General features: G+C 45.4%; 1 protein-coding gene across 1 annotated transcript in view; it reads right to left on the reverse strand.

Moving 5' to 3' along the window:
- Positions 1-27,364, reverse strand: part of galnt18b (UDP-N-acetyl-alpha-D-galactosamine:polypeptide N-acetylgalactosaminyltransferase 18b) — a 93,941-nt gene that overhangs the window by 43,281 nt on the left and 23,296 nt on the right. The window contains exons 2-6 of the mRNA XM_086175020.1: positions 16,858-17,053; positions 13,120-13,286; positions 4,817-5,000; positions 495-692; positions 136-250 (exon numbers count right to left, since the gene is read on the reverse strand). Of these exons, the coding sequence (XP_086031146.1) occupies positions 136-250; positions 495-692; positions 4,817-5,000; positions 13,120-13,286; positions 16,858-17,053 (860 nt within the window). The remainder of the gene's footprint in view (positions 1-135; positions 251-494; positions 693-4,816; positions 5,001-13,119; positions 13,287-16,857; positions 17,054-27,364) is intronic.

Here is a 27,364-nt window from a genome sequence, read left to right on the forward strand (position 1 = left end):
GCATAGAGGAGTAGGGAGGGCCCTGCAGTCACCTTGCTCCCAACGGTCATAAAGCGTCATTACCATGGTTAATTCTAGACACATTACCTGGGTTCACAACAGTCGTCAGCCACAGGGAGGGAAATCATTACTCACCCTGATGCCCAGCTCCACATTCTCTCCCCCGTAAACCTCCATGCCCTCGTCCAGCAGGCCGATCTCCTCAAAGTAAAGTCTGTCCACCACGAAGCAGCCGATCAGCGCGGGGCTCCTGGAGGAGTCGGCATTTTGTTTATTTTTCCGCATCGAACCTCGATACGGTTGCTATAGTGACAAGCAGAGACCAGAGGCCAAACGTGGCCTTGGGCGGATTATCATTTGTGCATAAGCGCTGCAGAAATCATGCCTATAGCAGTGTTTAAATTATTATAGCAAAGGTCAGGTGATTCATATGCTTAGACTGAATGTGATAATGACATTTTCTTTTCCGGACGCGGAACATGATGTGCACTCACTGGATCGGAGCGGTCTTGTTGCCCCTGTGCCACCAGGACTTGGGCGGGTTGAGGTAGCGGCACCACAGCTCCCAGTCGAAGCCCTGGGCAGACAGTGGATACTCTTCGATCTCAAAGGTGTCATACTTGATGTTGTCAAACGAAGGGGAAATTATCCGCGTCCTGTCTTCCTTAATTCTCTGGAGAATGGGTTCAGCCCTTTTAAATGAAAACAAATAGAAAATAATTTACTTTGAGAGTTTTTTTTTTTTTTTTTTTCTGGTACTTAGTGATCACACACAAGGTGTGATTGGAGGTACTCGATAAACTCCACAACAAACAACGACCAGAAAGGGAAAAAAAATGCACCATTGAAAACAATTAGTTAAAGACAATTGAGGCAATGAGTATGCAGCACACCGCTCTGCAGCTAGCGCTTTGAAATGAACTGCCTGTTAAGGTTCTTTGTTTGCTCTGAGAGCGACTGACACTGTTTCGGCTTCCAAAGTCAAACAGGTCGGAGCTAAAGTCGCCAAAGTCCCATCCCAGTCTAATAAAATCTGGATTGCTAACTCCTCAACTCGAGTCAGATTTTATTTTCTCCGGCGTCACGTTGATGGGTGGCCTTCTGTCTCGATCAATCGGGGTAGAAACGGAGGTCATTCCTCTCAGAATCCATTCCTTTAGGCCTGACGGCTAAATGATAAAGCCTTAGCTAAAATGCGAGGCAACCTGGCCATATGGTATAAAAGCTTATACAGAGTCTTCCAGAAAGAACCAAGTTCCTTTAAGGCCAGCAAACTTCAAGTGCAAGCGACATCCCAAGAGACAACAGCATCATTTGACATGTGAATTGCTGAAATAATGAAAGGAAGGAACACAGAGTCGGGAACCCGGCTTCGAAAACCGAAACCAGCTCATTAGGTCAGCCACCACTGGGACAAGATAACGAAAACAGATGATCAGAGAGCTCAAAACAGAGCCTGTGCCGTCGATTGGAGGCCGAACAGCAGCAGGTGCTGGAACAGCTGAACGAGGCTGGCCAAGGACAGGAGAAGGAGGAGCTTTTTAACAAAACCAAGCAAAATGAGTCGAACGATTAAGGATTTAAAAAGGGAAGTGAAAAGAGAAGCTGTTGGAACTTCTCCCTGAGACAAAGATGATTAGACGGTTGGTCTCAGTGGGGAAAGAAAAAAGAGGAGGGTAAATTAGGGTCAGGCTCCAAGAGAAGAAGAGCAAACAAGCTCCCCTTCATAAGAGCAAGATCTAATGGTGCTTCTCAAAAAGCCATCTGAAAAAACAGACTGTGAAAATAAGAGAGCGGACCAAAGCTTCGCCGGTGCAATTCAATCCAATTCAATTCCTCCAGCAGGACCAGGTCCTCCGGGCCGAGCCGTGCCGACTCACCACCTGTGAATGACAGCGCACTTAGATGTCCGGCCCGGGCAGATTCGCTAAACTGGTCTCGTACCGTGCATCCAGCGTGTGTGTTCACTCTCATCGATACACTGCAGGAATGTTTTCTAACTCCCAATGCATCAAGCGCAAGACGAAATGTGAACGTTCCCTGAGCTTCCCCTACAGAGGCATTAGACACCATTATTTCACTATTTTTTTGACAAACCTGGAGCTTCATTTTTAGACACACCTGGAGAAGCGTCTTTTATGGGTACAGCGTCAGAGGAGGAATGCGATTTCTCAATTACAACACAAATATGTGGAAAGTACAAACTCCTAGGTTTAGATACTGATGTTGATGAAGAGATGATGCTCAAGGTTCGTCGCAAAATGTCAAAAGAGGTTTCTGATCGCGTCTGGATGTGACGCTAAGGGAACTTTCACCGTTTTTCAGGAGGTTGACGCATTTGGGTTGAGGATGGGTTCACTGCAGAGGTCCTCAGCCTTTTTAGTGCTACGGACCACTTTCATTCTGGACAACCTGGCGGACTTGACGGTCCCATTTGGGAGTGAAGACGTTGACACTCGAAGTGCGTTCCTTATGTCAAGTCTACTCCATAGTCATGTTTTTGCTTTTGTTCTTCATTTTCAGGTTAAGTTCTTTCAAAACATTTCTTAGGGCTTGTCTTCTAATGCATGGTGCTTGGTCCCCGTATGGCGAAGTTGTTTTCAGGGTTCCATGGCTTCACTTGCTGCCTGAGCTTGTGAATCACCTGTTGCGATAAGGCAACGGTACAATGCAGCTCTTTTTCCGGCACTCTGACACCCTTCTGATGTCCCACCGCCGGCTCTTTCTCTCTTTTCAAAAAAGCTCTCCACTCACTATTGTTTGCAGGATATTTTAGCGAGGGTTACCATGCTGACTTGCTGAAATATTCTTTGCCCGAGTCAAGTGCAGGAGCGAGGTGCAGGCGGAAGTGGGTAAAATACCCAAAAGACCAATGAAAATAAAACTTTCTTCTTTCTTTGACGCCCTGATACCAAATGGCCCAGTGGTTGGGGACCTCTGATATACTGCAGCTCCTCATAATTGGGTTGGACTCTTTAAATTTGCTTCAAACCACTGATCAATATCGATCCTTCTGAACTCCGGACACAACCTCTGCCCTTGACGAAGCCTTGAAGTCTGTCGTCCTTGGATTTGAAATACCACAGTTACACACACTCACACGCACACACAGGCACACACACGCGGGCATAGTGTACTCTGCTCAGCTGGCGAATTGCCATGACTGGTCAAAAGAGACTGGAGCCTCCTCGAGGCCATGGAGGAAACTCAACTCATCCAGAGACTTGACGACCAGGCTACTCAGGCGACAAAGCTACTGCCCCGACAAACTGCCTTCTCAGAATTATGGGTCCCTTGACCTTCAGAAATAAATTTGAATTCTAAGCTGTGTGACCCTCCTCTGGAGCCGCGGCGCCCCTTGCCAACTGGCGCCGAAGAAGGACCCGATCGGATGAGCGGTCGCTCCTATTACACACTGCTTTGCATTGTCCAGCGATGTATTTCCACAGAACCTGCATAAATCCCGCAGGACCAGAATTGGCTAGATGACAAGACGTCTAGCGTCTAGACACCACTAGCGACAGATAGGACTTTCCCGTCACCCTTTGCAGATCCAGCGTCGAGATACCCTGTGACATTCCCTGGGGTTTGCCTCCCGAGTTTTGCTTAGCGTGTCCTCGTCATCCTCTGAGAAGCTCCTCCCTTCACTGGCCTGATGTTTCGGATTCAACTCGTACCGTCCTTCCACTCATTCTGGGCTCATCGGGCGTTTGTCCCGCTCATTTTTTAATACTCCCATCCTTTATTGATAACTTCTGTCGAGGTTAATTCCTTTGAACTACATGTTGAGAGTTGGGTCCGTTGAATCTGTGACTTACTGCTTGGAATGAGATTGACATACTGATCATTCAATTATGGTTTAAAAATGAAGTTAATGAGCCCTTTCAAAAGGCGCTGGATGACAATTTGATCCTTTAATGCTATAAGAGAAAATGGCTTTAAAACCATTAGATACATTATTTCAGAATCCAAACAAATCCCTTTTAGCCTTTTCACGGTTTTAAAGCTGCTGCGACGTTGTTCGCTGCGACTGACAAGAAAACGCCATTTTCGTGGCACTGACATTTCAGACGATGTTTACTGCGCGGAAACCAGACCAAACTGCGAAAACAACGATTATCCGCCCCCTCCAGAGTACTTCCCCTCCCGGCAGCGCCGAGCTATGACGCTCACATCTTCATGACAGATTTAGGACAGCAAGCTGAGTTGTCTGGTGGGGTTTGAGTTTCCCTGACCAAATAAGCGGTCGCTGTTAATGCTTTAATGCCATATATTTATTCAAATTAAACTTTCATTGTGTGTGAAGTTTTTTTTTTTAAATATTTCATAAAAGGAGCCCATCATAAAGTGAGAGGTTTTTATGAAAAAAAAAAATAAAAATATATATACTGCTCAAAAAAATAAAGGGAACACTTGAACAACACAATGTAAGTCCAAGTCAATCACACTTCTGTGAAATCATAGTGTCCACTCTGGAAGCAACACAGATTCATTTTGACTTGTTTTAAGGACATTACATCAAAGTTGAATCAGCCTTGAGTTTGTTTTTACACTTTAATTTTGAGTGTGATTCCTAATCAGACCTCCATGGGTTGATACAATTGATTTCCATTGATCATTTTTGTGTGATTTTGTTGTCAGCACATTCAACTGTGTAAAGAGCAAAGTATTTCATAAGAATATTTCATTCATTTAGATCTAGGATGTGTTTTTAAAGTGTTCCCTTTATTTTTTTGAGCAGTGTATATTAAAGACTCAAGAATGACTCAATATGGAGCGGTTGCGCTTGAAGCCGCTCTCACAGCCCGTGACTCACCAGTCGACATTGAACTCGACGTGGGCGTCGAACAGGGCGACGACCGGGGCGGTGGCAGCCCTCCAACCGCTCACCCTTGACCGGATCAGACCTTCCTGCTTGGCGTGCTGCACCATCTTGATGAACCCCGGGCGCTGGCTGTTGGTCTCGGAAACAAATTGGTGGAGCTTCTCCTTTAGCTCCTCTAGAAAACACACGCACAAACACACAAACACGCACACGGGGGTTCAGTATCAGCGGAGTTTGCAATGATGGATATTAGATGGCTGAGTGATGCGGGAGCGGTTTGTGAGCGTGGTGGCGTCCTCGCTTCCTCCGGTGGGCAGCATTTCAGTTGGTAAGGAGCCAAAAGTACACATCAGTGCTATGATCACTGGACCGGAGAGGCAGCAGACCCGGGGCTTACCACTTATAACAGGATACTGCAATATTGAGGATTCTGTCTGCAAAACTTTGGGATAAAATCAAGGTTTTCCACTCGGTTCAGTGTTTGGCTTTAAGGCACAAGCCCTTTATTAACACCCATATTGCATGTTGAGTTGTGGCCCGCGGGGCCGAGGCAGCACTGGAGAGCATATTAGGTAAAGTATTGGGAAAATAATTTCGGTCTTCCTCGGATGATCTAAATAATTTCGAATTAGCCATCAATTAGATTTAGTCGGATCACAAATGCACATTAGTGATGCTAAACACATGTAATTATTACAGAAGGACACGTTTGTTTTTCTTTTGTTCAGTTAGCATTTTATGTCATCGCCTTCTTAAAGCAAGTCATTTTTTGACCTTTTTTTTGCCTATATCAGCACCTTGTTCAACTTGGGGGTTTATCTCAAAAATGCAATGACATTGAGGATGTTTTTATTATAAGGTTGTGAGAAATGCCTTTCAGTTTTGTTTCTATTCATTGATCACATTCATTTTGTCATGAATGCATCCCGCTACTTTTCTCGCGATCTCTTCCAATCTCTCATCTTTACCTTCACAAACGAGTAGGAAAGCGGTTATTACCTTCACCCTCATGGGGCAGCTTCTACACACATGCCATTTCCGACACTTTAATCCTGCACAATCATTCCTTCTTTATTTTGAACCCGGTTTACGGCACGCCGACGGACCCGCTTTCTCCGACTCCAACGGGTTCGACCGGATAGAAGTGAAGCCTCGGTTAAATAATGGACCAGTGTGACCAGAGCAGGGTGAAATAATTCATGATTTCACATGAATTATGAATTCTCAAGCTGGTAGGTTAAAGACTGTTTAACGGGCAAAGTCACAACGTCTGATTTCTTTCTTCACACACAGCTCATCTGTGGAAAAGCCCTAAACAGTTCGGCTTTGTCGCGCACGTGAGAGGCGGAGGTTTTTTATTTCTATTGAGCCGGCTGAGGGAAAATAAACAGGGACTTTTCAAAGGCAGACATTTCTCTTATTACCGCGGCGGATGTCTGCCCTTGACACTCAGAAAAGTGCCTGTACGCGTTTCGCAGCCGTAAACAAATGCGGAGGTTGGTACGTATTAGTGTGTGTGAAGGGGAGCAGCCAGCAGCAGCCCCTCGCCGCACTCCTCTGACATATCGGCTGCGAGCCTGCGCTTTTTATAGATTTGGGAACTCGGAAGGGGGGTTTTGTTGTGAAGTTTTGCCCACAGAGAAGCCAAACTTGCAGCACGCTCACATCCCTGTAATCATTTGCATATAATCAGTCATTTATCATTTACACGGCTAAACCCGCAGCTAGGCTGTCCTCAAAACTGGACCGCTACAGAGACATTCAACTATTCATCCTCTCATTCACACATCATGTAGAAAAATACTATATTCACGCTCTCATTCGCTATTCACGCGTGCTCGAGAGACATACGACTGTTCACCCTCTCATTCGCACGTCATGAAGAGACATACAACCATTCACGCTCGCATTTACACGTCACATCAACACACAACTATTCGCCCTCTCATTCACACATCATGCAGACCAGGGGTGTCAAACTCATTTTCACCAATGGCCGCATTAGCATAATGGTTGCCCTCAAAGGGCTACATGTAACCGAATGTAATGTCAAATAAATGGAACTACTCCTTAATTTTAACCCTCATATTATGTTAAGGGTCAATTTGACCCATTTCACCCATTGACCCAATGGGTCAAATTGACCCTTAACATAATATGAGGGTTAAATAACACTGAATGTATGACTCATTCAAATCCAAAATGTTACATATTTATTTGCATCTTTCTTGAAACAGCCTTCCATCTGCATCGACTTTTCTCTTTCTGGACGTTTAGGGATCATTTGTATTTCTCAATTCTACTTGTTGAAAATAACATTGATGTGGATACACTGCGATCTAATGGCCGTCACTTTGTGGGTAACACGACCGGCATGAATCGTGGGAAATGTGGTTTATGTTCAACACCAAGTTTGACTTATTTATTTGAAGACAATCAGACCTTTTCAGACATAAAATGACATGACGGGCCATGTTTGGCCACGCGGGACTTGAGTTTGACACATGTGATGTAGACACACATGATTTACCCTCTAATTCACGTATAATATATGCATAAAACTATTCACCCTCTCATTCACACATGCTGGCTAATTGAGGATCTCCAATGAACCTCCTGCATGTTTTTGGACCGGGATCCAGTAAATCACGCTCTCGAGGTTTGGACCATCAACATTTTTCATTTTAAATCTGTCAGATATATTTAAAAGCCGTTCTGGCTCGTTCGTGCGCGCGCACGGCAAGATCAATCTAATCTGCTTCTTTGCTCAAGAAGGCAGAGCACGTTATTGGCCGATTGATCGAATGGAATTGTTTCCTCTAATTCAACATCGGCTGTTCCCACATCGTTTTCTTGTCTAAAATGACTTCATTTGATCAAGGTTTCAATACCGGCTCCTGACGCTCACTCGACTCTTTCACTGAAGACTTATATACTTATATACTTTTAAATGAAATATGAGGCTTTACACAGGCTTTGCAGCTTCGGAGTTTCTCCCCAGACAATAATGGCACACGAGGTTTCTTCCACATTTCACAGAGTGGCAACACAAAATATATAGATCTGTGGGGTTCACCGCTTTAGTTACCCGGCGTCTGAAACGTGAGATTAAACAAAATTTGGCCCATATCACAAAGGCTTCGGCTGCCTTCAGCTTTTTTCCGCTCGACGTCGGACATCAGACGGAGTTTAAAGAGCCTGCGGCGAGGGGTTAACGAAAGCCTTGCAGTTTGTAAATACCTCTCAGTCCCAGTATCAAATGATATCAAATCAGCATCTGTTCATAACGCAGATGCTTAAAAAAAGCTTCTTTCGCCTCGTTACAAATAAAGTTTGTGATTGTGCGCGAGTGAATGTGTGTTGACCCACGAACAGCCGCCGTTCTGGGGGAAATTATGGACGGAAAAGCTTAATGGCAGCAGGACGGCTGGAGAGAAAATGAAACCTGTCCTGTTGCTGGACGACAAATGGACGTTACGGCAAAATACACCCGACGCTATGCCGCCGTGAGACGATCGGCAAAAGGATTGAAAGTATCTGTATGTCTCCAGGTCATGGTCGGTTCTTGTCGAAATCTTTTTTTTTTTAATTTCGTCCCCTTGAAGACATCTCACCTCTCATCCGAGAGGTTTCTTGACTTTCAATGGGCTGTAGGGAGTTTTCCGTGTATGAGTAGTGAGTAATGAGTAGTTCTGCAGACACTGGGTTCAATGGGTTGGAAATGTAAATGGTAGATGAGTTAAAATCTACATAAACGTATCTATAATCTGCAAATATGCAGCAGTGCAAGGACTTGGATGAGCAGTGAGCCGTAAATGATTGTAAAAGATACGTTTGACTTTGAAATGAAAGAAAACTCCAGCGGTGGATCAAAAACCGATTGGATATTTGCTCAGCGTTTTCACCAGAGGAGCAGCTCAGATCTTATCCGACGATGTTATCCACATTGTCAACGTCGTCTGTAAAGTCACTGCGACGTCGAATAAAATGAGCACCTTTGGTTTTTACGGTGTCTCTTAAACTTCCGTTGATTTCATTTTCACCGATATGAGACTAGAACAGGAATAGTTACCAAACTGACAGTCTTTTTTTGTATTGCCCAAATTTGTGGCTCCCGTCGGCATGACTTAGCGTCGTTTGGAAATACCACTGAACCACTGACCCGCTAGTCTAGTTAGCGCCTTTCACAGCCGCTAGAATAGTTTTCTAGATTAGTAGAATGGTAGAATAGAAGCGTAAAGCGCTTTATGCGTTGGAACCATCAACAGAACATACCTGCAGCTCTTCTACCGCTCAATTCTAACCCAGAGTTTCCTTTTTTTCAAACGACTTGTGGGATCTGCCGACGGTTAAAAAAAAAAACAGATGAGAAGCGTGTTTTTACACGAGTGAACCGTTTTGAGAGACGCAAGCCGAGACTCTTGGCAAAAAGCGATGGGAGATCACAGATATCTCGTAGGGTAAATATCCAGATCTGATAATGAGCCAAGCTCATGAGAGATAAAGACACAGCGGGAAATGCGAGTTGCGGGAGGGGTTTGTCTGAAACAAGGACGGCTGGTTTATTAATACGAGCATTTGAACCGTTGTTGTCTGTTGTCAGCTTTGAAAGAGAACACTTTTGGAAGCGGCGCGTGTTGAAATGTTGGTTCCCAGAGACGCATAAAGATACAGTTTGTTTTCCAACACCTGCTAAAACATTTTCCTGACCTGCAGCCTCTGGTAGTAGTTGAAGTTATAGGATCTTTTGATAGCTTATCTATTACTCTTATCCGCTCTTGCACGGAGAAGCTTTCCTCAGGCAATAGCCGTGGGACGTTATCCAATTAGGGAAATAAAAATCAGCGGGCAGTTTGTCCCCCCCTTTTCCCCGAGATCGCTCCGTCTTTTCCTGAATGCTGGCGAGACGCGACGGCGATCGGCCGATGTGAAATCCGAGGACGGCCCGGAGGCGAGCTTCGGACGGTGACCCCTCCGAGACAATCTCGGCGTCACCGCGGGTCAACGGTCCGACGTGATTTGACGCAGATTAGATTCACTCCCATTGTGATAAGAACAACAACACCAGGGCCGGTTTGCACTAATGCGGTGCACTGCTTGAGCAAACGGGGTGAAATGCCATCGGCGAAATGTCAAAACGTGACTCGGGTCCCCGCGGGAGTGGAGAGGATCGGCTCCCTCGTTCTCAATTAAAAGGTGAAAACTGAATGTCTATGAGAGGCTATGTGTTAATTCCCCCGCGATTGAAGGCGCGGGATTCTCCGTTTTGAAATATCTTTTGCATCGACGTGTCTTTCTTAGTCGACAAGACCCGACTGGACCGTGTTTGTTCCAAGAGCGGTGACTTATCAAGGCGTCTCATTGCCGTTTACATTCTGTGCCAGCAGGTTTCGGGCCTTGTTACCCGCTTTGCATTATTGACTTGGGTAAACACACTCTTGCTGTGGCTCGTAATCACCGAGTTGTTTGCCACTAATGGCCGTCTCAGTCTTTGATACACAACCGTTTGCCTTGGCGCAGCATCATTAGAGTCGCGTAACGCCCCTTTCTATATCTCCGGAAAAAAAAACCCCGTCAACTATTATACATTTCTAACAATGTAATGCAGTCCTCGTATGTTCATATTCTGGATATTGATCTGCATGGAAAATATCAGCTTCTCCTCTGACAGCCTCATGCCCGCGGGGCAAAACGCCGTGGCTCGGCGGCAAATATGTTCAATTTGAATGCCGCTGCGAAATAAAAACATTAGGCAAAGCCGGACCAAGGCCACTGAGAGGACAATATCCCTGATGAGGATTTCTCCGTCATTGAATTCATGTAAACGCACCGCCTCCTTCAACTGGTGTAAAAAAAACTTTTTTAAATCTCCATACGGCCGTTGGCTGAGAGCCTCCGCCTGTCATGTGTCCTGCTCTCTCACGGAGCCAAAAGAACACAATTCAGTATTCTTCAGACTATTCTGGGACAGCCCGCCTGATAGTTCTTTCGAGGCTTTGAGCAAAGCGTTGAAGTCAGCGTGACCACCGAAATATGGACGTACGTTTTACTGTTCCTTTTCGAGGTTTTTGTGGCAAAGCACACACCCCGTTTCAAGTACGGTTCATAAAATGAACGTCGTGATCTTATAATCAAATATGTTAGCCGAGCACGTGCGCATATCGGCCACGGATAGATCCGCAAAATAGATTAGTTTTGTGTTGCGTCCTCATTTGGACCAATTACTTTCCATAAGCTGATTATGCTGGTGCAGCGGTTAGCGCTTAGCTCACAGCGGGAAGGTCCCTGATTATTCCGACAGTAGGCCTGTCTGTGGGGAGTCTCTATGTTCTCCCCCTGTTTCCGTCATGTTCTACGGTTTCCTCCCCCAGACCGAAAATATGAATCAGATTCATTGGAGACCCTAAATTGTCCAGATGGATAGGATGACCAGTCATATGTCTCTGTGTGCGGCCCTGTGATCAACTGGCAGCCAGTCTGGGGTGAACCCGCCTCCTGCCCAATGACAGCTGGGATAGCTGTTATAGGTAATGAAGCGATGAATGATTATGGTTGTCTGTAGCACTTCTTTCCCGGCGACGGCAGAACGGCCTGCCTTGAAATCCATCGGTCATGGAATGAACTCCATCTGCTTCCTTTCATGGAGCTTCATTATTCGCAAACATGGTCCTGTACCTCCACCAGGCTGATGACGGACCAATGCATGTCGCGATTTGGAAAAAACAGTGCAGGTTCTGTCCGGCCTTTAAATGCATCCCATCGTGGATCCCTCTCAACTTCCTCGGTTACAGTGACGAGTAAGCGGCTCCGCTTGGTCTTAGCGGGACTCTTCTGCCGGCCCTCCCGTTGATCTCGCCGGTTTTAAAACCTTTGTGCGATTTTAAATTTAATATGCAGATGAGCTCAGTTTAAAAGAGGGGCTTCTTTCACTTGCGGCAAACTCAACCCTGGTTCAGAATTGTGGATCGGCTGCAGGATCCATTTTGAAGTCTTGATTTTTTCCTTCCTCGGCCCAACGCTCCCCTCGCCGCCCCTATGATCAGCTGATCGGCCACTCTCGGCGGTCCCCGAAGGCTCAGAGGGCGTTTTGCAGCATTTTGGTCGACGTTGTCCTTTTTTAAAAAGCGCTTAACGAATAAAAAATAGATCGGACTGTAACACTTTGCTCCAAAGCCGTCGCCTCGGCATGTGGATTACGGCGGGCGGCTGACGGGAGCGGTCAACCGGGCCGAGATCTCGAAACCCTCGACGGTATTATTGAGTGCTACGCATCATTTAGATACGTGCGAACGATCTCAGGGCCGCCACTTGCATTCCACAGAGAGACGGTTCCCCGTCAGAGCCTGAATTTGCGGTGACTCACTCCGTGCGTGAGCAAATGAGTGGGTACACATCACGCCTCAACAGCTCCGCAAAGCCAGCAAAATGACCTCGCCGTGGGAGTCAAGCATTCAGGCCGCTTCGCCTCGCTCTCTTCAAGAATATCCAAATTATGACTCTTGTCCTCTTTCTGCCACTCCAGCGAAACATCCCGAACCTTTGCAGCCTAATAGAAAATCTACTTCGATGAGTCCCACTCAGACTTTGGAGTGTGACGGGCTATTAATTTCTCATATGTACCTCAAACTGTAATTACTTGTTAAGAATTGCTCCTAGTTTAAATAGTGTAACCATCTCTAAGAAAGAAAATGGAGACATTTCAGTGCTTCTCTCTTAAATAGAGTTGTTGATAACTAATAAATAAAGATATTTCGGGCTACACATCCAAAACACATTCGATTAAATATTCATATTAAAGAGGATTATTCCACCGCCAGAATGCTCTTCTCTCAGTTTGTTGTTTTGTTCAACTTTGAAATCCTACCGAAAGACGCTCGGCTGCGGAGATTCGAGGAACCTATAAAAGATTAAAAAGTCACGACAATGACTGTATCGCGGGCGTCGAAATTCGAGTATTAACTCAGCCGTCTCTGACAAAGAGAATTCCTCGAGCGATAAAAATAGTCAATTCAAGACAAAGAGAATGCACTCCTCGCCTGTTCAGATGGGTTGCAGGGATGCATAATGCATTTATTATAACACAGGTAAACCGCACGGACATGACCTGACCTTCAAGGATGACTTTTGATTTTATCCCTGATGCGAAGCTCTGCGTCTTGTCAATGTGAATTCATAGTATTTCAACATAAAGCCTTATTTTAAAATTCTCTCTATTCGCCGCAGTCCAGGTAAATTCGTTTATTAACACTTCAGAGGGGCTTCGCGAGAAAGACGCTGCGAAATCGACGGCTTACGGTTATCGCTGTTGTCGTCCACCAGGATGATCTCTTTGAGGAGGTGGGCGGGCGTCCGGTTGATGGCGGAGTGGACGGAGCGCAGGATGACGGAGAAGGCCTCGTTCACGAAGATGAACACCACGCTCACTTGAGGGAGGTTTAAAGGATAAGTGATGTTTCTGCACCTGCAAGGGGGGGGAAGGAGGAGGGCGGAGGTGTCAATCCTGAAATTCAGACCCGCATTTCGGTTTCGTCCGGAAACAACCGACCGATGGTCTGATTTCATTTTAGGTGGTGAAAAAAAAACGAGATTGCCTCGGGTTGGAATGTGAGTTGGAATATCTTGCAGCTATTCAGGATTTTTAATTTTTTTCCAGGAATAAACCAAGTCATTGAGTCGCTCCTTCATAATCTACAAGGCTTAGGATTTTTCTTGGATTATTGCAAAACCTGCCTCATTGGATGATTATTCTTATTATTTTTTTTTTCCTGTTAAGTGACTGGTTGTATGTATGCAGATGAGTGCAATATGTGCAAGGAGCACTATGTATATGCTACTAGACACCCTCATTTCCTCCAGGATCAATAAAGTACCTCTATCTCAACCCTCTCATTTACATTTCATATAAAGACATACCATAATTCACCCTCTCATTCACACCAATATAGAGACACACAACCATTCAGCCTCTCATTCACACCCCACAATGTGAATATCAACCATTCATTTACATGTCATACATACGAATAAGAATAAGAATAAGAATAAGAACAACTTTATGTATCCCGAAGGAAATTGTTGTGCCAGAGTCTCAAGTAAAACATAACAATAATAAATAATAGTAGGAAATTGTATAAACAGTCGGCGAATCATATCGCTCTCCAGTTTTTGCGATTTTTTTCAAAAAATACAACCCCGGAGAACCATGGAGGGCCCTGACGCACCTGCAATGCAGGTGAAGAGAGAGGGATTGCGTTTAAAGGTCTGACATCATTTTTCTCCCCCAATCTCTTTTAAAGAACACTATTTCCTGTCATCACATCTGACATTATAATGGGAGGCGGGCGGCTTCCTTAAGGGCGAGGCTCGTGTCTGTTTCCAGCGAATGCAGAGAGAGAGAGAGAGAGAGCTTTAAATATAATCTGCAGGGAAATATATCCTTTGTGAGTTGCTGATTTACGAGAATCTGGGTGAAGAAGGGCAGGCACTTTGACAAAACACTGGCAGGTAAATGGAGGAACCGGCTGTCTATCCCAACTGAGGCGCGGTGCTGTCAGACCAGGCGGGTTTTCTATCACATTTCAGATCTCTGGCGTCAAATCACAAAACAGTCTTTCCATGTAGAGCAGGTCTGGACCACCACCCTTTAGAATATTGACAGAAACCCAACATTTTCCATGAGAAAGAACTTGGCTACAGCAGTGAGGAAACACGACTACAGGTCGATGTGGACACCCCTATCTTGTCATTTTTCGCCAAACCCAGAAAAGCAGCAAAAATCCAAACATGAGATGTCTCATTTCGAACAAAAAGATGTGAAAACGAAAAGTGGCGCTTCGGCCTCAAAACAAGAAGGACCCTGGCTCAGTTCTGACTAGGGGACCTTCCTTGCTGTGTGGAGTTTGCATGTTTGGATTTCCTCCCACAGTCCAAAAACATGCAGCGGGTTAATTGGAAAGAAATGGGAAAATTGCCCTGAATAAGTGAGTAAGTGAGTGAATGGTCGTCCGCCTGTTTATGTGGCCCTGCGATCGACTGGCGACCAGTCCAGGATGAGCTCTGCCTCTCGCCCGATGACAGCTGGTATGGGCTCCAGCATCCCCTGGAACCGTGAATGCAAAAAAATACAAGAAAATACAAACTCTTGCTTTTCCTTTGTTTCGGTTTAGATATAGATACTGACGTTGATGTAGACATGATGCTGCATGGTTCGTCGAAAAATGATGATAAAGGGGTGTCTAATAGGTATGTGACGCCAAGGGAAAATTCTCTATTCGTCACACTGTCGACAGAAATGTGGGAACACCGATTTTTATCAGCCGGAAACCTTGGGGGAATCACGGCTCAACACAGGCGGACTTATAGCTCCACCGGCTGGGAAAGGCCTTTTAGATTTGGTGTCTCGACTGTACTCTTTGGACTCTCTTGAAGTGTTTCTTGTTACATACGATGGTTTAACTCGGTTTCCTTTGGTTTTGAGTTGCGATTGGGCAGGAAACTAACGGGCTTATCTGGTAACGGCAGCCAGTTGAGAGAGGACAGCAGTGATGCGGTCCTCCCTCTACAGGGACGCTTTTCGTTATCGCACCTGAAACCGACAGCGACTGACAGTAAAGCGTCTTCGGTACAAATGAGCCAACCTTGCGATCGCACAAGGGTCGCAAACGGGCTTCGAGGGAGCTGATCACACAGTGGCGGGGAAGTCAAATAGAAAAAAGAAAGAGGTTCTGGAAAGACTGTGACCGAAAGTTTGTGACCGAGGTAATTACGTCACGATCGTCACACGGCGGCTCCCCTCTGCGAAATAACCCGACATCGTTGCGTGCCGCAGTCACATTCAAAGGAAACGGCGTCATGTTGTTCTTCCCCGCCGGGAGCCATTTGTATTTCCATAGCGGCGCAGCACGGGCTCTTCTTTAGCGAAATGCGCCGGAATAAACGTTTGAATAATGAATCCCCCCGGAGCCGTTTGGAACGAGCCCGCCCGCCCGCCCGGCTCGGCGGCAGCCGTCTGAGGGACGTTCGGTGTCGCCGTGGAGGAAACGCCCCCGGAGATGGTAGCACGCGCCAACTTAGGTGACACCTGGACTCTGTAACAGATCTGCCGCTAAACGCCGTAGGTCTTTTAAGCTGACGCGACGGAGACGGACGGCCTGCGCCTCGTTCTGGAGGCACACAGGTGGCTGAGGGAGATACCGGCGCCGTAATGAGCAGACCATTCCTGTCCGCATTATACTCTCAACTTGGCCGAGGGAAGCAGCTCCGAGCCAGGTTGCGTTGTCTTTCCGAATTAAAAAGAAACCCAGAAGGTTGCAATTTCATCTCTGGGTGAAAAGAACAACATCCTTGGAACAAATGAGTGCGGCACTTCGATGGCACGCGGTCCAACTTTTAGCGTAATTAGGATTAAAATGTGAAAAGATTTGATAAGCTACTTTCACTGTCTTTTAGCTGGATGTGACTGAAGGACGACAAACAAATTGAAGAAATGTTTATCTGTGGAGACACAATGGTATGAACGTGTGCGTGTGAGTCAATGACAAATGTGGTGATTTTCATGACAAATGTTTTCAGAGCTCCTCTCAGTCCATGCCATTGTTTCCAAAATGGCGTTTTAATACGACTCGAATGTCGCGTGTGAACGTTCTGAGGCTGAAAAACGCTGCAGATTTACATGGTAATAAAACATCCATAGAGGTTGCGGTGCTTTTGACTAACAGCAAGAAGGTTAGTTTGATTGGATTCTAACAGGGGGCCTTTTCTCCAGGTCCAAAAACATACAGGAGGTTCATTGGGGTCAGTTTTGTGAAAAATAAAAATGAATGGCTGTCTCTATATATGGGCCGTGATGGAATGGCGACCGCTCAATGGAACCCCGCTTCTCGCCCAATGACAACTTGGATCGGCTTTAGCATCCTCTTAAACCCGAGTGCAGGATACTCGGACCAGATAATGAACCGTTGAATGAAAACGCCAATAACGGTGGGTCTACAAAGTCTGCTGTAGTTGTACCGCTGATAAAGTACGGTTCTCACCCAGGAGGCCTGAGGTCCGGTATCGGCCGGTCCGGAGCGAGCCGGTCGCTGAGGTAGCTATTATAGCCATGGTACTGGAACATCTTCAGCGCCACCCGTCGATTCTCGGGGCTTAGCTCTTGGCCCCAGCGGGCGAACAGGGACGAGTCAGAGAAGGACGCGTCGGTGTGGCCGCCCTCACCCCTTCCCGGAGCCTCTGGGAAACACAAGGAGACAAACAGCAGGGATATTTGTCCGGGTTTATCAACTTACATGAAGTCATGTCTATATTTGGCCATGTGAGGTGAATTCTTCTTGGGGGGAAAAAACAAAACAAAACATTGAAATCCATCCCAGCAACCTGAGCCTGAATTTGAGCTGCAGAAGGAAGGAAATACAAGAACGTCAACACGGAAATCAGATCCCACAAGATCCCTTTAATAAGTGAGGAAATCGATCGTTTTGTGTGTGCCCGTGTGTGTGTGTCTGTGTGTGTGTGTGTGTGTGCACGGTCAGTCCCGTGTTCTCCAAAAGCTGCGGTCCTGAGGGTTCAATTGTGCCATGGCTCTGACTCATTTAACAGCAGATGTTGGCGGCGCATTAATAAATGCGTTTGGGTGCGGCGGCGCCGCCGGGCCCTCTGTGACGGGCGCAACTCAAAATTTCAAGCTGTTTTCAGGAGACTTGAACGCACCTCAGAGGTGTTTAACTTACCTGTAGGCAAAGGAGTCGAAGACAGAATGTAAAATGAAAAATAAAGTCAGGGAACCTGTGTTGATCCTTTCCAAATATCCCACATTGCTTGTTTATTACACATTTATGAACAGTAATAGCTCGCAGGGATTATTCAATATGAATAATCTGTGGAAAATCGAGGGTTTAAAAGGTTAAAAGTCGATGGCTGAGAAGTTAAATCGAGACAAATCCCCAATGAGTGTTGCCTATAGGACAATAAATGATTGACAGGCAGGCTACATGTGTGTGTGTGTGTGTGTGTGTGTGTGTAGAGTCTCCCGCTACCGTCTACAAACTAACGTCAAACACAAAGTGCCTCTAATGCAAACAGGCTTTGCATTGAAGTAGTCTGAAAGCTGCGCGGCGTCTCACACAGGCACCGCGGGGCGCCGGGTGCGTTGGCGGAACACAAATTTGACGAGCCGGTTGTTTCGTCTTTCTGACACCACCAGATGAAATTAATTGGAAAAGCATTTTCCGACTGGGTCCTTGTGAAGCGCAAATGATTCTGCTTCATGAACAGCTGAAAAAGTTGTGGCGTTTTGAAGTTTCGACAGAAGGGGGAACGTCTGTTTTTTTTTTTTTTTTTTTTTTGCGGCGTTCTGTTATAACACAATAATAAGGCTGTAATAAAAGCAACGAGACCATAAAATCATCAGCTCCTCTACGCCGGTAACGTTTAACTAGAAAACCCACCAGAGATACACGATAACGATACATTCAGTCAGTAATAGACACCGTAGAGGTTTGTTTTATTTCATAAATTTGCTCGCGGACGTGCTGACCTCCAACATTTCAGTTTAAAGTACAGCTATTATAAGCCGGATGAGCTACATTTCTCACCTCGCCAGAAAATATGAAATAAATAATAAATAATAAGGGAAAAAAATACTCATGGCTGTATTCCGACAGGGGGCCTTTCCGCTCCCTTTGGGACTGAGAGGCCTTCAGGTTTCCTCACACACTTTAAAAACATGCAGGTTTACGGAGACTGGAAATTGGGAGTGAATGAAAGAGGGAGTTTGTCTATCGCTGTAAAAAGGGGGAGTGACAGAGTGAACGGTGTGTGTCTCTATGTTACTCCACTTGTGCTGATGTACGGATTATTTTCAGATGTCGGAGTCACTTCAGTTTTTGTCTGTGGAAGTTCTCGGTCATCCAGGTTGTGGTGAAATCTTGTCGAAATCTTCTTGCCTTGGCAACTTGAATTTCTTCTCTCTAGTTACTTCACTTATTTTTCACTTTCTTTTTACCTTTTTATTTACTTTTTAATCTATTTCATTTTATTTCACCTTGAGTCTATATATTTATTTTTATTTTTCATATTCACACGTGTTGGTTACTTTTTTTTTTTTTTAGGTTGCTATGCAACCCCTTGTGCCTTAAAAATAAAGTTTTTGATTCTGATTCCACATGACGTGAATGAGAGAGTGAATGGTTGTATGTCTCTACATGGCCCTGGAAGCAACTGCTGAGCCAAATGACAGCTGGAATGGGCATGATTAAATGAATGAATGAATGAATGAATGAATGAATGATGCTCAGGCACGTCTTTGTCTCTGGTGGTTCAAGAGGTTAAATTCATATAAATGACTTGATGCTCATCAGGGGGAAGAATTGAGAGGAAACTGAAGTAAACATGGAAGCCTCACTTTCCTGAAGGCTCTGAGTCCCTGGGTAGATTTTAAGTAAACGGGAAGGTTATGTGTGTGTTGGTGTGGGTGTGTGTGTGTGTGTGTGTGTGTTTGTGTGTAAATATTCATGAGCTGTTTGCTGAATTTATAATTGTCAAACCGTGTCAGCTCGGATGGAACTTCAGCAACACTGCAGCAGCACCAGCGCGGGCGAAAAAGGAACGCCAACATTAAAAATATGATCGAAGTGATCAAATCTATGAATGACATCTAATCATTAAGGACACATGATTGATTTTTTTTTTTTTTTTTTTTTTGAACGCCTAATTAGAATCTTCAAGTTCTTTGTGATTTTCACCATTAGCCCTGTGCAGTTCCGCGAGCTTGACAAGGGGTTCGGTTAAAATTCGGATCCTCCAACGCAGCTCTTCCATTAATATCTTTTACCGTCAGGATAAGACGACGAGGCGATTAGACTGAGGACAGCATAAAAACGGTGAAGGTCTCTCTCCACCCTGGATGTGACCTCATTGGTGAATCCCTAAAGCAGCAGCCTGCCGCGGTGTTTCTGTAGCTATAACACCCTCTTTAAACATTTTCTAAATGCGTCTTTTGTCTTCTTAGCTTAACATATAGACCTTGTCTATAGAACTGAGGCGCCTATATCTTGTATCTTGTAATTGGAGCAAGGCTGAGATATTTATATATCTATTACCATTCATTGTGCAGGTTAGAATAAATAGTTGCCACGAAGCCCCATTTTATTTTTTGTAACGATTGTTTAAAAGCCCCGGCCCCCCCCCGGGATACGACGTTATTCTTTACGGGAGCAATTAACTGAGTTGGGGCCCAATTAGGATGTCGGTACACACTAGAGGCCTGCAGGAAGAGTCCGACGACTTTTACGGCGCTCATTTCTAGCTAATATCTCCTCACAGAACACGCGCTTCTCCTTGAACGTCGAACAACAAACCCGCACGCACGGAGCAGGTGCGCGCGCACAAACACACCCGTGTGTGCTCTGGTCGGTCGTCTGTGACGATGTGGCGCCGATTGAGAAAAGGTCACTTCTGTAACGCTTTCTCACCTTGCGGTTCCAAAGCCTCTGGCACTGGATCACATTCAACACACCTGTGTTGAGAGAGCGGCCATGCCTTTGCTTTGCCATGCAGACTGGAGGAGCTTGGAATCCAACGGTGACCTTAAGATTGGATGGACGCCGTCCCGACCCTTGAGACGTCCGAGGTGTTTGTGTATTACATGGTAGCGTAACAGGAATAGCACGCCACCGGTGCACTCTCAGCTGATTTGCATATCACCGTCTCCGATCTCAGTCCGCAGACGTGAATCGATCCATACTTCTGAGAGTTTAGGTTTGTCTTGCCGTTCGATAACACGGCGGATCCCTGCATCTCGCCTGAAATTGATTCAAAATTCATGTTTAAATCATTGCTTAAATGGAAAAATAGGAAAAAATGTACAAAAAAAAAATAAAGAAAACGCTCGTTACTATTTTAGCTGCAGGTGGTGACACAAAGAACCAGATCAGGGATACGAGCGTCCAAGGGGTGTCCGGGTTCTCACTCTGAGAACTCAGGGAACTCTGCCATCCTGAAGGGGCTCATCGTAACCGTGGACTATCCAACAACTGGAGCATACTGCTAAACCCCCGCCATTAGCTAAATTACTAAATATTTTGGACGAAATGTTGAGTTCTGGAAGCCCCTCAGTGCCGTACCAAGCCAGAGGAGCTTGGACCTTATTCGTCAGTCTGTTTCTCGCTGGCGGCGTCCATACTATCATAAATTGCAAGGAACCGCAACAGTTTTTAAAAACTGGCACTCCACAGTCTGCAAGATGTGTCTGCTAATGGGTGCAGCTATTGAATTCGACCAATCACCAAGCACCTATCGCACCGAAAAAAGACCCTGCCTCGGAGTTGGAGCTAAAACGGTTCTAGGAGCTGCGGTCCACGATTCCTCTGCTGTCCAAATGCGCAAAAAAAAAAAAAAAAAATCGAAAACATTTCGACTACTTCCTGAGAAAGTTCTAGGAACCCCAAAATGTTCCGACAGTGCGAAAGAGGCTTTTGTCTCTCGTCTAGTGGGTGAACGCATCGGGATTTCCGCAGAGGAGAGGGAAGTCTGGCTCTCGCTGCTTAGGCTGGATGGACGGGTGGAAATTTATCTTGAGGCTAAAAGTCCTGATTGACCTTGAAAGCTGCGAGTCTACAAACACCCCCCAGTGGAAGGAGACGCTACCGTGGCGCGTCCCCTGTCATTTTGCATCTTGAATAATGACACGCTTCGACTCCTCTGACGCAGAAAGAGGCGGGTTGTAAAAGAGGACACTGACCCCGCGATCTTGTCTGGGATGCGATCGCATTTCCGCAATTTGATATCGAAGGGGCGACAATCTAAACGGGTTCAAGTGCGGCGTGAAAAACAAATAAAATGTAAAAAAAAAACCGCAGCCAGTCACAGACGCGTTTCTCGTAATCCATTCCCCGCGGAGCAAATTAGAGCACATACATCCGAAGGAGAGCCCCCTTAGTCCACGTCTGCGCAGCCCTCTGTTTCTGGGGATTTTATTAAGGAAATAATGATAATTTGAAAACAAATGGCATCAACAACGAGTATTGGCCTCAAATGGGAATCCCTGCGGTGTCGGTGACTCAGAATGCGGCGAACGTGAAATAAGGTCTTTTGACAGAAAAAAAAAAAACAAACAGAGGGAAAACCACGGCTTTATGAGAGGACCAATAAATTCACCTGTCACTCCTGCGAATCACCACTGTGACGGATTTGAAGCGAAATACTGTGATTTGTCTCCCGTAGTGTGTCGGGCTCTTCCACGTATTTCAAAATGACTGATGTTTGACTTGTTTATCACATTTTCGGTTCATCCGTTCATTATCTATGCTGATAATGATTATCAAAACCACGCACTTTTTTATTCACATCCAATTCTGAGGTCTCTGATGAATCTCCTGCATATTTTTCAGCAGTGAGTCCTTTGTCCTTTGGGGTCCAAAATGAATAAAGACTCCAAAGCTTTTAGTTATGAAAACGGAGGCACAAATCATTTCTTGGCTCTGCAGGCGCTGATGGAACAAAAAGGAAACTGTATAGATCAGCCAGAACGGGTTTTTCCAAGCCTGTGCCGTACCAATTCACCAAGGTTTGTGGAATTGAGGCAGCAAAGCTACAGTAAGTGTGGTCCCGTCGGGAACGAAAAGGTAAACAGACAGACTACAGGTTTTGTGGTGTTAGGTTTTTGTAAAAAACCTTTTTCCGTTAGCAGAGTGCAGGCCACGCCCGTTTATCTCAACCCTTTCTCCTGGAAACTGACAAGCTGGAGGCGGACACCTTCTTTTTGTGCAAGGATAGGCTGAAACCTTCTCTTTGAAAAATGCTCAGAATTTGGGTTAGGCTAGTCTTTAGTTATGCTGACTCTGCTGAAGGATATTCCATGATGCAACTCTCATTCCTCCCATTCTCATCCTTGTCTGCACATCCCTTCATCAGTGCACAATAGTAACCTCATATCTTCTCCAAAGTCCCCGGACTCTCTCATTTTGCAGGTTCCCAGGAGGCGCGGCTTGATCTACTGCTTCCACCATGTTAATCCTTTTATGAATATCAAAGCTATCATTGTATCGTATTAGCTATTACCTTGTAGCTGTCAGAGCTACTGGTATTATCAGAACGAGATCATTTGTGTCCGTCCCTTCCGAGGCTCAAACCCCCCTGTCCTTCTCTATTTCTATTCATCCCAATTGGTCGAGACAAAAGGCCGCCCACATCGGATCTGGGATCCGTCCAAAGCAGCAATAATATGATGACAACAAGCTACAATATATACAATATATACACTGAACGCCACAGGAGGTCCTTCCTACCTGAGGCTATCAGACTTTTTAATTCCTCTTCCCTCAGCAGCAGGGAATCTTCAATCTTTGGAGTTACTGCTAACAGTTAAGACAATTCATATTTCATTATATTTCTTATTCTTCCTCCTTTCTACGATTATCTATTACTGTTATGTGTTTTTTACTTGAAACTCTGGCACAACAATTTCCTTCGGGATTAATAAAGTTGTTCTCATCTCATCTCATAGTTCACAGCTGACACACTATTCTTTATTTCCTTTTTCAGCCGTGAGACAGTTTGGGCCGTCCATTCATCTGTCGTTCACGTCACTATGAGCCATAAACGTCAACTAACTATAAAGTTCATCTTGGTCAGATCATTTCAACGCACCGGTGTTCGGAGGTAACGGGATGCACCTGCAGACACACACACACACACACACACACAGAGTCCGCCGAGATTTATGAAGCACATCGCTAATAGCAAGTAGTGACAAGACAGAAAAAGCTTGTTAAGCTAGGGGTCTGTTTACCCGCCGTCCAATCATGTGTACAGCTTGCTTGGGAACAAATTTATCACGCATATTTATTAAACAACTCCAGCGATCCCCCACGGCTGACCAATATGTGCGTATGTATGTGTGTGTGTGTGTGTGTGTGTGTGTGTGTGTGTAGTTCTGAAGGAAGAGAGAATACGTCTGTTTTTCCACACAGGCTGCAGAGCTCTGACTTCATTTGTGATTTCAATCTCCTGATAGGCTGACATGCTGGGTCAGGGAATAATAGTCAGTGTTTTCTGTTCTTATACACCTGAAGGCACGCAAACACACACACACACACACACACACACAATTCTAAACATAACTGGACCAGGGAAAACACAATTAAACTTTTTTGGCTCTGCAAAAAGTTTTATTGCAGACAGGATAGCGATTCTATTCAAATGACTGATTTGTTGTGAACAGAGAAGGCGGGTGGGATTTGGGTTTTATTAATTAACAAGAGAAAATAAGAAAAAACGACCGTTACATCGGGATTTTGTTTCAGTCGGTCCGGGCAGATTGCGGCGTTCCGAACATGCTGTATTTCCTCGACGGCCGTGTTGAGTTTGTTATCACTAATGGGCCGTCAGAGAGTCGGCACTGACAGAAGGTAAGATATTATGATCTCTTTTCTGGCGCACAATCTCTCACAAAGGAGATATTAGTGGAATTCTTGCAGAAGCTTCTTCGACGCTGCAGACACCCCTTGGATACGAATCTCCCCGAAGGGCGGAGGTCTCGCCGAGAACAACCGTTCGTTTCGAAGCCTCTTGACGTCACCGATCGGCTGATCGGCTGATCCAGCGTTAAGTCGGAGACGCCCTCGCGGTCAAGCTACAACCCAACGTCTATTTCCCGATGGCGACTGCGGACGACGGCCAATTAATGTGTTTACTCGGTCCGATTCCGCCGACGTAACGTGTCCCGGCGGAAGGGGACGGGGAAATTCCCTCGTTAGGATGCATCAGAAGCTGGCATGTCACGCTGACATTTTCCCTTTGAGAGCGGGTTAGCGGCTTTGCACCCCCATACCTGCTTTGTTTATTCCCAGGGGTGGGGGAAGTTGGTATGCGGTGGCAGAATTTAGAAGGGTCATGTTTACACTCGGTAGCCCTTTTTTCCTCTCAAACCCCTTTGTTCGTTTCTCCTCATTAAACCTCCGAACGGCGGGTGCCCTTCAAAGGGGCACAAAGCCTTTCCATGTGATTATTCATTCTCTGGGAGGAAGATTTTCTCCCGTGTCTCCGACGTCATTATCGGCGAAAAAAAGGCGACGCAAATAGCTGCGAAACTTCCAAGGAGAGACGCGGTCACCAGGCCGCGCCGACGCATGCCGGACATTTCGCTAATTTCCATCGCTGGGCCCCCGAAAAGGGGGAGGGGGGTGTCATTCCATTAAATTCAGACATCAGGGTTGCGGCTTCACAGCCTCCCGCAAATACCTTGGCACAAGAGCAGAGAAATAATACCTTGTATTGATTCATACTGGTGGCATTATTGGTCCTTTATGAGGGGGTTTCTGAGAAAAGTGCTCATCAGGGCTGGATACAAATCTGAGATATTTCACAGCGATAAACCCGATAGCAGAAATAGGGGCCCGGGGTTGTGGAAAACCGGCGTGCCGTTCATCCATCATTCGTGACATCAATCTTTGCGGGACCAATCGACCGGCTCCGAATGTATCAACGCTGACTTTCCATCGCATTTGATTTTGCCACGGGGCTCAACGTGTGTGCCAGAACTGGCTAAAAAGAATAACAACTTCTACCTCAGAGTTTGAATCTTTTTTTGCTTTCGGGCCGCAGTATTTTCTCCATCCTTAACAGCTAGCAAGATTCATTCAGCTGAGCAGTCTTGTGGAAAGTGAATGAAAGTAGGTTTTCAGTGGTACTGTGTAATACATCAACCATTAAACTCTATTGCAACTTTATCAGACGGCCAATTTTATATTTTCATGGGTAATAAGAGAAGGTCCTCGGTTCGATTCCGACCCGCGCCTTGTATCCATGTTCTGCTTGTGTATTGACGCGTTTCTTCGGGTTCTCCAGTTTCCTTCCACGGTCCAAAAACATGCGGGAGACGCTAAATCGCCCAGACGTGTGAATGACAGGGTGAATGATTCAATGTCTATTAATGATGAATGAATGAGAGGGTGAATGGTTGTTTGTCTCTTTGTGTGTGATCAGCTGGCAACTGGTCCACAGTGAACCCGCCATGACCCCGAGTGCAGGATAAGCTGTGTGGATAATAAATGAATGAATGAATGCATAATAATTGTCTGGTTGAAGGATTCATTTATTGTTTTCTCGCTCGTCTCCGGCGTCTGTGCTGATTCCTCGCCGAAGGAAATTTTAAATCATTCGACAAAAAAAAGGCCACTGGAGAAACATCGGAGGCGGCGAGGTGGCTGTTTCATTTGCGTATAATGAACGCCAACTAGCTTTCGAGGTCATACCGGCTTTCACCTTTTCATCTGCCGCACTTTGTGTTTGCCGGCTTTCGAGCAATCGAAAACCCTCAAAGCGTTCGCCTGAAAATACACCCCTCCGTGCGGACATGTTTCCATTGAATAGAAAAAAGATCTTAGGCTACGTGAACAATTTTTTTTCTTTTTTTTAAATGCTGCCTTTCATATTTTGCAAAGAAGTAGTAGCAGAATCTTTAAAACTCCTGTCAAATTTGGCTTCTTCCTGCTCATCGCGCGTCTCTGCGCTACATTAATGAAGCCTACACGGATTTGGATTTATTTTATCTTCTGTTTTGATCACGGCCTCTGATGATCAGTGGAATACATACATATATATATCAATTATTCACAGAGAGTCTCCTCATCTTTCTTTTCCTGGCGAAGCTTTGAACGAGACACAGGTCACTTAACAACCGAAACCATTGTCAGAGCCTCTTTGCTGCCGGCTCCCTGCAGCTCAGGCCGAAGGTCTTGTTGTCATGATGCCAAAAAATGTATTTCATTCTCCCTCTCTGTGAACTTGCGGCTGGGCTTCTCACTCTGATATATTATCTCAAGCATTTACTACCATTACGCTGGAAACCAACTTCCGATTTTATGCCGATTACTTATCGATGATGTTCTCTTTTGAACAATTAAAGTGCATCTATTACTGCAGATTCAGTCCATTGAACTGACTTGGTTTGAAATATAGGTAGAATTGTAAATTTGTTATAGCACCCCTTTGTGTTGAAAACCTCTCACACATAACCTGATGAGACAATCCGATGTCATAAATATGCTTACCGTCTTTCACAATGTCGGATACTGAGCTCCCAAATCCCATTGGCCATTGGCCATTCTGTTGATTGACCCAATTGGCCAATTAGCTCTACGTTAAGCCAATCAGGCAAAGTACGAGTCCTCCAAAGAACAAATCCCAGGCGGTTGTAAAGGTATGGCACTGTGTCTGTTGTGTACCACATTGCGGGCCACCTCTTTTTTAGAGATTGAAAAGCTCAGGAGTGAAATATCGGGAGAAAAAAATAGAATAATTCTTCACGCCTCCGAGAAACTTCAAGAAAACGATGCTAACATGCTAGCTGTTGTGCCACCTACAAGCCACTTTACCTCATTTAAATCCAGTGAAGATTTTTAGAGAAAATAAATAAATAGATAAGTAAAAATCCTAATATTATAAGTAGATTTTGAAACACAAGAGCAGAAACAACATCAAAACAAAAAATTTCAAAACCCCTTTTAAATCAGAACACACAAACACACTGAGAACTAAATATGG

The sequence above is a fragment of the Fistularia commersonii genome, chromosome 27, assembly GCF_037954325.1.
Source record: "Fistularia commersonii isolate RoL2024-O1a breed Wild chromosome 27, RoL_Fcom_v1.0, whole genome shotgun sequence".
In the NCBI taxonomy this organism is placed as follows: domain Eukaryota; kingdom Metazoa; phylum Chordata; class Actinopteri; order Syngnathiformes; family Fistulariidae; genus Fistularia; species Fistularia commersonii.